General features: G+C 57.3%; 1 protein-coding gene across 5 annotated transcripts; it reads right to left on the reverse strand.

Annotated features, from left to right (window-relative positions):
- Positions 1–18: 18 nt before the first annotated feature.
- Positions 19–7,769, reverse strand: ATXN7L3 (ataxin 7 like 3). 5 transcript variants are annotated; one of them, XM_023244800.2, is made up of 13 exons: positions 7,464–7,769; positions 5,993–6,103; positions 5,561–5,693; positions 5,185–5,356; positions 4,896–4,993; positions 4,700–4,722; positions 4,326–4,392; positions 4,086–4,171; positions 3,709–3,777; positions 3,392–3,435; positions 3,042–3,113; positions 2,791–2,948; positions 19–2,677 (listed from the first exon to the last, which is right to left on the reverse strand). In XM_023244800.2, the coding sequence occupies exons 2-13, from the start codon at positions 6,041–6,043 to the stop codon at positions 2,529–2,531; spliced, it is 1,122 nt and encodes a 373-aa protein (XP_023100568.1). In that variant the 5' UTR covers positions 6,044–6,103; positions 7,464–7,769; the 3' UTR covers positions 19–2,528. The 5 variants fall into 5 exon arrangements, with proteins under 5 accessions (XP_023100568.1, XP_023100569.1, XP_023100570.1 ...); XM_023244801.2 differs by having other exon boundaries at positions 4,326–4,371; positions 7,464–7,766; XM_023244802.2 differs by having other exon boundaries at positions 4,086–4,114; positions 7,464–7,760.
- Positions 7,770–13,174: the final 5,405 nt, after the last annotated feature.

The raw sequence follows: 13,174 nt of genomic DNA on the forward strand, positions 1-13,174 counted from the left end.
AGGGTGGATAGGCTGGGCTACCAATGGGAAATGCAGTTTATTTACACCAGCAGCCATGGGGGCGGGGGAAATACACAGCGTTTACAAAGTTAGCTACCTGTACAGGATGGATTACATATGCAAAAATAAAAATCTCAAGACCACAGGACAGCGTGAGCCCCACCCCCCTCCCCCAATGACCCCAGCATGCGGTAATGCCAGGCGGGTGGCCCCTGGGCATGCGGGGGGGAGTGATGCATGGAAGGAAAAGCCACCGGCCATGGAAATTAGTACAGAACCCCCCCCACACACACTCAGACACATGATAGGATACAGGGTGGACGACACCTAGCCGGGGTGGGAAGGATGGGAATTGAAACCCACACAGCCTGCTGTTAGAGGGAGGGGAGTGGGGAGCTCCTAGCCCCTGTTCAACTACATGGTAGGGGGGGCACACTCTCCCCGGAAGGAAAAGGGTTTGCTCCCTCAGGGTCCCTGCTGGACCAAGCCCATCTCTTACCCAGCTTGGGCAGGGGGCTCTGCCCTGAGGGCGGGCCAAGGAACAATGGGGAAGTGGATGTGGACAAACCAGTTCCCAAACTACTTCCCACTTCTCCCTCCTCCAACCAGAAGGGGGAAAGGGAGAGGCCAGAGGGGAAAGGGTATGGTAGGGCCTGAGCTGCAGCTGCCTCTCAGAAGGGAGAGTGGCCTGTGGCCTTCCTCCCTTCACCTTCAACCCACTCCCAAGACTTCATTTGGAAGCAGGCTGGAGGCTGGCTGAAATCCTCCTTCCCCTCTGGCTTCCCCTTAGAGGGAGAAGGCTACAGAGGGTCAAGAACAGAGGAGCCCAGGCCCTAGGATTTATTCTAACTCCTGCCAAAATTTGTTTGGCTTTTTAAAAAATAATCACAATTCGTGGGTTAAAAACCAATTTGTAACCAGGCGTCAGCCACAATCAGAACCACCCCGGGGGGGGGGGGGGGGGCGGGGGGGAGAGGAGATTGGGGTTCCAGACAGGGTACTGCAGCCCTAGCTCTTGTTGTTCCCTTAACCCTCTAGGGTCCCTAACCCAAATCAGTCCAACCAGTCCTGGGTACTAGCTACCCAAATGTGGGATGGCTCCTCCTGGGAAGAGGGCAGGGGACACATCCAGCAAATGCCAGAGAACACAGCTCAGGGTCAACTCCGTGCCGTGTCATCAGTCAGCTCTGCTCCCAGCCCAGACTGCAGTCCTCCAGCTCGGCTCCTGGGAGTGATGGCGCCCACATGGAGGCGGGATGGTGTCTCTCTTCAGGATGTAGACCAGGCAGGTGGCCGCGCTGGCAGGGTAGTCCCACCGGAGGGCATGACACCCCTTCCCCCTCCACTGACGACCCAGAGCACGGAGACTAGCCTCTTCCCACCCCACTCCTAGCAAGGGGGGAGAGGTAAAAGGTCAGGATTTTCCTCAGAGCCCCAAACCACAAGTACAGAATAAATAACTTAAAAGCGGCTAAGGAAGGGGAAACAGGGCAGGCTTCGGAGGCAGGAGCATTGAGAGAGGAACTGAAGCTGGTCAAGGTGAAAGAGGGGGGTAGCAAGCAGCAGTCGGGAACTCGGGCTGCCCTGCTAGGGCAGTGGGGCAGGGGAGGCAGGAGGAACATGGGGCCACCCCAGGAGGGTGAGGCTGGGCCCCTTCCTGGGGCAGGGAATGAGGTAAGAAAACATTTCAAATAAAGCAGCACCGTTCCCTCTCACCTTGGGGCCCCACTCCTCACCAGCCCTGGGTCAGGGAGGAAAGGTAGGGGGGAGTCATTTTGATACACAGCTCCCTCTTCCTACCCTCCCCTTGCCCGTTCCGTGAAGCTGTAGAGGCTGGAGGCCCTTTCCTGGCACCCAACAACAAAAGGACAGCTCCTGCTGCCAAGGAGGCCCATGGGGACTGAGGGGAAAGGGCTGCCCCTGTGAGGGGCAGGGAAGGCGGTGGCAGTTCTGGACACCCACCTCAGCAGACAGCTTGCTGTGCCTGCCTACCCCTGGGATTGGGGGCATTTGATAGGATTCTGCACACAGACAGGACACGCCCAGCCCTGCCCCTCAGCTCCAAGCACCGGACCCATTCACATTGCTGAGGGCAGCTGGGGGAGGCCCCCTCCAGGCTCAGCTTCCAGCCCACAGCCTCCCGGGTAGCCGCGATGCTCCTCGGCAGGGCTGAGTCCAGTTCCTGGGGTGGGGGGCAGGCAGTGCCCTGGCACAGTGCCCAGGTCAGGCCCCTGGCCTAGCTGGACATCCAGTAACTCACAGAATAAATAGGAAAACCGCCTCCCCACCAAACTTATGTCCAAGGCATAATATGTCCAGGTCTGAGTCCTGCATGCCAAGGGGTCGTGCTCCATCGCAGAGGACCCTGACACCCCCCAGGGGCGCATAACTGGATCCTCTGCTTGCCTGGCCCACCAAGCTTCCCAAGCCCAAACCCCCAGCAGCCGTCCATTTGCCAGGCTTCGCCACCTGGGTGGGGGTTGGGAGAGAGGGCTCTGCTCAGCCAAAGGCTATCCCTTGCACCCAAGTCAGTTGATGTCATCGTAGATGCTGGGCGTTGGGGGTGCCGGTGGCTTTGGCTTCTTCTTCTTGTTGGAGCCTAGGCTGGAGGCAGTCCCTACCAGGCTCAGATGGGATTTCTTTTTCTTGGTTTTCCGTGACTCTGAGCTGTTGGTACCTGAAAAGAAAGAGGCACGCAGGATGAGGGCTGGGCTGTGTCAGGAGAACGCAGGTGTCCCCACGTCCTCGGCTTCGGGCAGAGAGACCAGGGGGCCCAGATGTATCACCTACCTAGACCCCATCCCTGATTCTCACTCGTCTTGGAGGAGCCCGAATCAGAGGGTGAGAGATCAGAGGAGCCGTCCCACTGAAGCCGGCTGATCAGGGCCTGGCTGTCAGTCATGTCAAAGCTGTCGTTATCCAGGGAACTCTCGACCTCTGGAAGGACGCTGGAAAGAGAAGGGGCCAAAGAAGGGCTTGAGGAATACCAATCACGATCTTCATCTTTCACAACCCACCACCCTTCTCGGAGGGTCACTTACGCTGAGGGTCCGAGGAAGTAAATCCGCACGGCTCGCCGCTGCTCATCTGTGTGCTGGGGGCAGCGCAGGGACCTGGCAAGGACAGAATTAATCAGACCCTCCTGACAAGGCAGGAAGAAGGGTAGGAGGAACTCAGGTGAAGCCCCTTCCCTCAACAGAGGAGGGACAAACAGACACAGACAGGCGAGGGATACACAGAGTGCCCCCAGATTGTGGCCTAAGGCCTGACCATTAGAGGAGGGAGGGGAGGAGTGGGGGCCCCATTGCTGAAGTCCGAGGGTACTCCCACCCCATGCCCAGGATGCGTGTGCAGGAGGCCCCTGGGCGCCTTTGCTAGGTTCTGAGCTCACCTTGTGCACATCTTCTTGGTGTGTTCAGAAATCACCCCACATTGCTGGAAGAGGAACAGAAGCTGAAAGGAGGGGCGGAAGGGAGCCCACTCCAGACACTAGATACTCTCTTCTGTACAAACTCTAGATTGCACGAGCAGAAACGGCCCCGGGGTGTCCAGAACAGACAGTCCCAGACCACCACTGGCCAGGAAACCTAATTCCAGAGAGAGTGAGCTATATGGCCCTGCCTGCTGTCACCAGCCTCCTCCAGGGACGTGACCACCGCCTGTGGCTCCAACCCACTCCCAAGGGCCTTCCCTCCCCTGGTCTCTCACCGTGGTGAGCAGGCTACGCAGCTCCTCCGGCCCCAGGGTCTCGTAGCTGATCCCAGTTGAGTTGTTATACTGGGCGAGAACCAAAGGTACAGGTCAGAGAAGGGGCAGCCCAAGAGGGAGGGGGGAGGGGAGGACAGGGAACCCATCCCTCTCATCCTTTTCTACATGGGACTGCCCGGCAGTTCTCCAGGGATTCTGTCCACCCCACCTGCTCATCGGGGAGGGGCTGGGACCCAGCGAGAACGTAAACATGCCAAGACCTAAATACCCCATCTAGTGCTTGGGGCCATCAGCCTCCTGACCCCACCTGCCCAAATCCCACCCAACTCCCAACAAGAAAAACGGGAGAGAACCTAAGAGGGGCAGCACCTACTCACCTTAAAAGGATCCGAATTGCTAAGTTCCCCTGAAGAAGAAAAAAGAAGGGGAAGGGTGTTTGATGCAGAGGTACAGACAGAGAACCCTGAAAATAACCAGAGAGGAAGTGGGGGTGACAGAAGGATCACAGGCCCTCCCTCGATACCCCTGTCCCCTAAGCTCCCCACCTCCACCCTCCGGCAATGAGTCCTCCCAGAAGACACAGCTAGAATCGCTCCCATTGTTCAAGACCCACTTACCATTTTTGTGTTTTAAAGACTTGGATCTTCGAGGGGAATTGGGGTTCTGGAATGGGAGATACCATAGCTTTGGGGAAAGGGTAACGATAAGGGGGAGCCGAGAACCCAGGGAAGGAAAAAAGATTTGACAAAGAAACATCCTCAAATTCCTACTCTTCCTCCCCAGTAAGAGGCCCATCTACCCATATTCCCTCCTCCCCCATTCCCCCAGGGCCTCCGCTGCCCTCCTGCCCACCACAGACACCCTCATCCCGAAACCCAGAGAGGCACCCGATGACCTCAGACTTGAGTCAAAATACCCGAGGACTCCCTGCCCAAATGGGAGGGTGTCTGTCCTTCGCCCAAATTTCCCTCATGCTTGCCCCCGCTCTCACCTTGTCTGATTTCCTCTTCTTGGCTGTGTAGGACAAAAGGACAAAGGACAGGGTCACTTTAAGTTCTCAATTTAAGGACCTCTACGGAAAAGGACAAAGCTGCATTCTCTCCTCCTCATTCAAGATAACTTGTGACCCAACTCCCGCTTGCCACCTCACCCCAATGCCCCCCAAGTTCCCCCAGATCCCCAAACACCTTTCTTCTCTGAGCCGTACGACCAGTCGTTGTCATTGATGTCGTCATTATCCTCTTGGTCACTCTCCGACTTGTTCATATTGTTGCTGTTGGCAATCCTGCCGACGGGAGGGGAGAGAACGGGTCAAGGCGGCCACCTCTCTGCCCCCAACTTCACGGGTACAGTGCAGCGTCGGAGGCCAAGCAGGAGCCACCCTCTGTGCCCTACCAACGCCCCCGAGGGACTACACCACGGCACAGGGTACGGAAGACGCGCAGCTCTGGTTCCGGCAGCGGGAGAAGCCCTCACCGGCGGTTGGCGATCCGGCTGCTGTTCCGGCCCATTCCCAGGCACTTCTCCAGATGTGGAGCAAAGCGGGAGGCGGCAATGCTGCGGCTGCAATTGGGGCAAACACACTCCTTGCTCTTCCACTGGTTGAAAACCTGTCCAAAGATGTCCAACCCCGGCTGGTCCACGATCTCTGGGGACAGGAGAGGCGTGGCGATCAGGGTGGGCAGGGGACCCTCACCTCGTGTTCCCGCCCATGGCCCCGTGGCCTCGTGAAACCCCCCTGCCTAAGCTCACAGGAGCTCCAGGCACTACTTCTGGCGCAGTTTCCAGAGAAGGGACCTCCGAGCGCCCCCGGGGCTGGGCTGGACTGCTCTCCTTCAACCCTGAAGCTCACCAAAATCCTTCATGCTATCAGGGTCCGTGTCGTCCAGGAAGAAGTAGCCACACTTGACAGCCCGGTGTACCTCAAAGCAGAATCCCAAACAAGAATCCTCGACCAGGTCCGCGTATATCTCCTGAGCGATGGCCTGGGCCCAGGGGAGAACATCCGCGGTCAGGAGAGTCACAGCCCCCTGGACTGAGAGCAACTCTCTCTCACCAACCAAGTCTGCCAATTCGCCCTGGCCAAAAATAATGCTTTCTTTGCCATTTTCCCCATCTTGACTTCGCGTCCTTTCTTCTTCCGGTGCCTTGGACCTTTTCGGCTGGCTATTCCCTTTAAGGAACCAGGCTGACTACCCAAATTCCTCTTTGGTGTGAATGCCAGATATAGCGACGTAGAGACATCAAGAGAAAGAACTAGAGGCACACGTGGGGGAGCCCTCACCTCTAGTTTGCTGTTATCCAGGCCAGACAAAGACATTTCCTCCATTTTCATTTGTAAACTCTTGTGGAGACGGCGCTCTGACTGCTCATAGCACAGCGGGCGGCAACACGGCTGCACACACGGGGGTGGGGGGTGCTGGTGTGAGTCCAAGGCACCTGTGAAGACTGCCACCTCCCCTCTGCACCTCACTGCCCAGAGCTTAATCCTGGCATCAAGATATACCCCTCCCCAAGGCCTAGGCTCACTAAGTCTGGATGGTCCTGCAGGGCCCGAAACCCAAAGGCGGCCTAGTCTTTCCCAGGACTGAACTCAGGCCCTGGACTCGGCTGCCAGTCAGTGTCTGGGTCTATAGGAGGCAGCAGCTCAACCCAGGTCCCCCAAACTCAAACCCCTCTTCGATACCCATGGTGCAATGCAGCAGGGGGAGGAGAAGGAACTCTAAGGCCTCAAAGCAAACCCACAGGGTGTGGCAAAGAACTGCACAGACTCCTAAATAACCCCCCCCCCTTCCCTAGGCTCTCCTCAGAGTCACCTCTGCTTTCAGCCAGGATGTCCACTTGGGGGGGTACTGCTACCAGAAGTAGGAACGGCCCTAGAACCCTACAACCTTCACCCCACTCTGTCTTCCCTTGAAATAAGCCTGTGACCACGGAAGGGGAGCAGAGCCCACAGAAACCTAGAGCCGAAGGAGCATTTCTAGCCCCCATGAGCAAGAAGAGGGGGTAGAGCCCGGTTGGGATGGCATGCCAGGAGTGGGCACTCCCCTTACCTGCTCTTCTTTTAGATAACCACCCTCCCTCCCTCAGGACCAGCCCGGAAGTCTCTCCAAGAGCCCCAAAGTCCAGGAATCCCCACCAAAGGATTCAGAAACAGCGCCCACAGTCCGGGGCCCCTCTGAACGGTGGGTACGAGTTTAAGGAGCTGCCGGCCTAGAGTGGGGTGGGGACTGACAAATGAGCCAGGGGCACTGGGGAGGGTAGGAGGCCGGGCCTCGGCTCTTCCCCCGTCCCTGCGGCACTGCTGCTGCATCATACCGACTGGGGGGAGGAGAGCCGAGCCGCCCGAGGCCGGCGCCGGTCCGGGACAGACCGACCCCTAGAGAGTGGGCAGAGTGGGACGCGTCCCGGCCCCTCTCCTTCCCCGCCCGCCGACAGCCCCAGCCGGCCGGGGAGAGGAGTCCGGGAGGGTGTCTCTATTGTCCCGGGGGCTGGGGCCTGGCTCCCTAACAAAGGCCCCGCGCCCCCTCCCCGGCCGGCCCTGCCCCGCCCAGGGGGGACCCAGACAGGGGGAGAGCTGGGGGCCCCGGCCGGGCCGGGAAGCCGGGGGAAGCCGGGCGTTTCCGCGTCGGCCCGGGGGGAGGGGAAGGGGCGCTGACCCAGACCTGGGGGGAGGGGGCCCAAGCCCCGCCTCGGGCCCCGCCCCCCGCCCCCCGCAGGCCCCTCCCCCGTCCCCGTCTCCGTCCCGTACTCACCCCGCCCGGGGGGCCGCGCCGGGGCCCGGCGGCCTCTCAGGGCCGCGTCCTCCGGCGGCGGCGGCGGCGGCGGCTGCTCCGGAGCCCCATGTCCGTCGGTCCGTCCTCGCCTCTCCCCGGGGCCCAGGGCCCGGGGCCGGGGGGTCGGGCCGCCCCCCCGCCTCGCCGCCTCACCGGGCGGCCATGGCCCCTTCCCCTCCCTTCTCGTCCCGTCGCCGCCTCCTCCTCCTCACCTCACCCCGCCCGCGCGCAGTCCGCGCGCCGTCCGCGCGCCCCTCCCCCCGCCCCCCACTCCAGCCCGCCTCTCCCGGGCGGGGGGTGCGGCGCGAGCCCGGAGCGCGCGCGCGTGCCGCGACCGGAGGATGGATGGATGGGGCGAGCGAGAACGCGAGCGTGCGCGCGCGCGCCCCTCTCCCCCTCCCTCCGCGCGGGCGCGAGGCCAAGCGCGAGCGCGCTCCAACCTCCTCCTCTTCCTCCTCCCGCCCCTCTTCAACACCCCGCCCCCGCCCTCCCTTCCTCTTCCTTCTTTCGCTTTCGCGCGCCCAGCGACTGCTCGCGCCTGCTAGAAGGGCCCGAGCGCGTGCATCTGCCCCGCGGCCGCAGCTCGGCAGCATTTGCTCCAGGGGGCGGGGACCGGGCGGGGAGGAGGGGCGCCACGCCGCCGTCCAAAGTACCGGCGGACGGGGACGAGGGCGGGGAGATGGGCGGGGCCTTCTGGAGCCACCTCGGCCAATCGCCGTCTCGCCTCGGTCCGGTCTGCCCAATAGGATGGCGGTGGGTGGAGCGACGTTCAAGGTGAGGTGCGCGGTGCGCTGGGGGCGGAGACGTTGTGCCGTCCCGGCCGGCTCCGGGGCGGGGGCAGCGGGTGGCGTCGAAAGAGAGCGCCGGCTCCCAGCCGAGCCTGGGACGCCTTCCGGCCCAGGCTCCCCCGCCCTTCCCTCGGGGCTCCCGGCTCTTCCCCCCCCCCCCCCCCCGCCCCGTGTAGTCCCCTGGCGCCCCCACTCCGGCATTTACCCCGAAGCGTGCAGCCACTTCTCTGAAGAGGCCGGAGTTGAAGTGGGGCTCTGTTAGCACCTCAGGGCAGAAAACCTATGGAGCCAAAGGGGCTCGTCTGAGCCTCCGTTCCCCTGTTTCTGGGCGGGTCTCAGCCCACTCCAGGCCTGCGAGCCAACGAATGCCCGAGATGAGGGTCCTCCACTGAGAGCGGAGGCCGAGCTGTGCCCTTCTGAGCGGAGCGCCCTCCCCGCCCTCAGCCTAATTTAGATCCCACACCTGCTCGCTTTTCCTGCTTCCGGAACCCACGCTGGACCCCCACCTCTCAGCCAGCCTGCCCGGCACTAGCCAGACCCTTCCCCCGACCCAGTGCTACTCCCCTGGGTGTGCCCGTATCCGCGGGCTCTCACAGTCCCCCATTACCTTCTGGAGGAAAGGGCCTTTCCTAGCCGCACCGATACCCAGACTAGCGCTTCAATCTGGGTTATTCTCTAGGTCTGGAGTTTTGGAGCGGGTGTCTGACAGCTCTCTCCCCCCTAGAAGATGAGATTAAACGAGGAAAGTCTTCATATACTTGGTTGGGACCGTCACTGGCTGTTTAGTCTTCAGCAAACATTTATTGCGACAATAATCCTAAGTGTTTCAGACCAGGAGTCAGATTAGAATTTAAATCTGTGGACTTGAAAAATGAACTTGGACAAATGAGCTCTCTGTTGCCTCAGTTTCCTCTGTTGTCACTGGGTATAATGATAGTACCTATCTCATTAGGTCGTCGTGAGGACTGACAAGTCAGTGCATGTGAAACTCTTAGCTCAGTGTAAGTGCTTTATAAATCTTACCTGTTATTCTTACGTGCCCTGTAAGAATTCTTACGGTGCGCTGTGCTGGGATGCAAAAATGAAATTAGACAGTTGTGCCTCCTCAAGAAGTTCACAGTTTGTCAGATAAAACTGTAGGAAAATAATTGCCAAACACTGTGATAAAAACAGAGATGCACAGGGGATGGGGTGGCCAGAAAGATAGATAAAATGATGTAAGAGAGTTGGTCAGTAAAGGCTTTTTGTAGTGGGAGATTAGGAGGGCACTAGACATCCTAAACAGCAAGCTGCAGGAATATGGCTCAGTTTGGGGACTGGCTGGAACACAGGAATGAGTGCGGAAGCAGCAGGAGGTGAGCAGGTCAGACCATAGAGGACTAAAGGTGTGTTGAGCAATATGGACTTAAACCCTATAGGCCACGAAGAGTCCTCAAGGGGAAGGACTCATTTGACCAGCTTTTAATTTTTTTCAATGTTTATTTATTTTTGAAAGGAGAGAGAGAGAGAGCACAAGCAGGGGAGAGACAGACAGCGAGGGAGACAGAGGATCCAGAGTGGGCTCTGTGCTGACAGCAGAGAGCCTGGTGCGGGGCTCGAACCCACAAACTGCGAGATCATGACCTGAGCTGAAGCCAGGAATCGGATGCTTAACCAACTACGCCACCCAGGTGCCCATGACCAGATTTGAATTTTAAGTAGAATCACTCTGGCGTGTGGATAATTATCAATTGGGGTATATGGAGTAAAGGACAAAGAGGCCCTGAAAACATCTTTAAGCTCTGAGGAGGAGATGCGAGGATATAAGGAGAATGACAAGTTCGACTTGGTTTGTGTTGTAGGTGCTGTGGGATGAGCTGGTGGAGACTCTGAAGGTCATTGAACTTGCAAAAGAATGAGGCCAAGTCTTCAGGAAGCTCCGAAGTGTGAATCAGGAATTCTCCACACCAGTGATGCTGATCGGCTTCCTAGTCTCTAAATATGCCCAGTGTATCTGCCCTGAGGAACTTACACATGCCCAAGAAGCCTTCCTGTCTCCTCTCTGTTTACCTAAATACTTCCTCACTTTCCCACCCGTGGCCATCCTCACACCAACTCCTTTACAACTGGATGGTTCTGTTCATCCAGGCCCTGGCCTGGGCTGCTCTGTGGCGGTGACCTCTTTGGGAACATGCCTGGTCTCCCCAGGTAGCATCAAGCAGTCCGCAAATACTGAGGACCGTGCTGGTCTGGGCCGTGGGTGAGGCTGTGGCGTTAGGGCAGCGAGCCAGAGAAACCCACAGACTTTATCCTAGTAGAGTCTACACCCCAGCAAAGCCTGATGTGGGTGAAACAAGACTGTGAAGGCATCGGGCTGCTGAAGAAACAAATGGCATGGGCACTTGGGTGGCTCAGTTGATTAAGCATCTGACTCTGGCTCAGGTCATGATCTCACAATTCATGAGTTTGAGCCCCGCCTTGGGTTCTCCGCTCTCAGCAAGGAGCCCGCTTTAGATCCTTTGTCTCCTCTCTCTGCCCCCTTCCCTGTTTGTTCTCTCTCTCAGAAATAAATAAACATTAAAAAAAAAAAAAAAGGAACTGGGGGCACCTGGGTGGCTCAGTTGGTTAAGCGGTGAAGCGTCCAACTTCGGCTCACGTCGTGATCTCATGGTTCATGGGTTCAAGCCTCGCCTCGGGCTCTGTGCTGACAGCTCAGAGCCTGAAGCCTGCTTCCGATTCTGTGTCTCCCTCTCTCTCTGCCCCTCCCCCACTCATGCTCTGTCTCTCTCTGTCTCTCAAAAATAAATAAAAGCATTAAAAAAAGGGGGGGGGGACAAATGACAGGAAGATGTTTTTGTCAAGGGGTCAGAGAAGACCCCCCCCCCCGGGAGAAGTGATCTTTTAAGGGGAGCCCTGAATTAACTACACAGTGAGGTGACGAGGAACATGGGGGCAGAGGGAATGGTTATGTGTATAGGCAGAATGGGTACCGGCCCTGGAGGAGAGACCTGAATGGCTGGCATAGCTGGGGTTGGTGCAGAGGCAACAGGCAGCAGGGGCAACAGATCTGCCGGGGCCTTGTCAGCCATACTTTGTCTCTCATTCGACAAATGTTTCTTGAGTGTCAAGTTTGTGTGCCAGGGCACTTTAAAAGGTGCTGGGATTACTGTAATGGACAAGCAGATAAGGTGTTAAGCGTCTTTTACTTGGGGAGATAGACAAGAAACAAACAAATAGTAGAAACAAGATGTAGGAGGAGGCCTCACCAGAAAGGGTTGTTAGGGAAGGCCTGTCTGTGAGGTGACATTTAATCTGAAGCCTGAGGGTTAAGAAAACCAGCTATGTGTAGAATTGAGGGATTGGCATCCGGGGCAGAAAGAAACAAGTACAAACGCCCTGTGGTAGGCATGTTTGAAGAACAAAAGAGAACACTTGGCTGGATCATTGTGGGTGAGCGAAGGTGGGAGATGGGAAGCAGGGGCCAGGCCTTGTAGAGTCATGCAAGTTGTTAGTACAGAGGTCGTGAGATTTCTTTCTAAAAGATAACTTTTGTAGCTGTGTGCAGAATGGACGGAGGGGGCAGGAGTACAAGCAGGAAGACCAGTTTTAGGAAGTCTTTGCAGAAGTTGGGCAATGGTGGTGGCCTTGAATAGGATGGGGATGACAGCAGTGGCGAAAGGGTAGACAGATTTGAGAGAGACACAGGAAGTGGAATGGACAGGGCTAGGTGAGCATATGAACATGGAGGTGAACGAGAGAGAAGTCAAGGCTGACACCCTAGTTTCTAGATTGAATAACCAGATGGTTGGCGATCATTTTGGGTCTTGAGGTGAGGTGCCTGGCAGATATTCCAGAGGGCACACAGAAATCTACAGATTTGCAGCTTGGAAGACTGGTCTCTGGAGATACCACCTTTTGGATTGGTTACCTACGGGTGACAATTGGAGGTTCATAGGGTGACATGAACACCTAGGATAGAACGAGGAGGAACCAATGCCTGCAGAATAGACCAAGAAGTCAAGAGATGGACAGGTGTCCACCAGATGGGATGATGAACATGCTGGTCAATTGAGTCACCCCAGGGGAGGTGAGGAAATGGAGACCACAAAGGGCAGTGAGTTTTCTAGCAGTTTGACCAAGAACAGGAGAAGGGTGTGGGGCCAAGGGAGAGCTCTTGGATGAGGCCTAGGTCTCCAGCGTCGGTGGCTCCAGGAATCCAGCCAAGGCCTGTGCAGGGATTCACTTTTTTTTTTTTTTTAACTTTTGAAGTTTATTTATTTTGAGAGAAAGTGTGAACAGGGGAGGGGCAGAAGACAGGGGGAGAGAATCCCAAGCAGGCTCCGTGCTGTCAGTGTGGAGCCCCACGCGGGGCTTGATCTCACCAACCATGAGATCATGACCTGAGCCAAAACCAAGAGTGGGGTACTTAACCAACCGAGCCACCCAAGCACCCCAGGAAGGCTATCTTCCTTAACTTCAGAGGAATCGTCTAGGTTCAGCCTACTTCCTATCAGAGCCCTGGGTGGAGTTAGGAAAGTCATCTCTAACCCTGGGAGAGGCGGACGGCTCAAGGTGGGAGAGTTACCCCAACTCCCAATGATAAACCTTTGCATGGTTAGGGCGAATAGTCATAAAGTGACCCCTTATTAGGGTCAGGGTTCACCCTAGTCATGCAAAGCTGATCATCACCCCCAATTTCCCAAGGCAACGCACTCTGGGGGAAAATATTGTTACCTGTTCCCTCAAATTCTCCGAGTCCTTAGTGGTCTGACAACCCAGGGTGTACAGACAGAATCGGAAGCTCAGTAACAACCCAGAACAATGTGAAGGTAGGTTGCCTGTGGAGCCTTCATTCAGCAAGAGAAAGCTGGTTCTAGAGAGAAGCGCAAACAAGCCAGACTTCAAGTCTTTCCCATTGAACCT

Source organism: Felis catus, chromosome E1, assembly GCF_018350175.1.
Source record: "Felis catus isolate Fca126 chromosome E1, F.catus_Fca126_mat1.0, whole genome shotgun sequence".
NCBI classification, from domain to species: Eukaryota; Metazoa; Chordata; class Mammalia; order Carnivora; family Felidae; genus Felis; species Felis catus.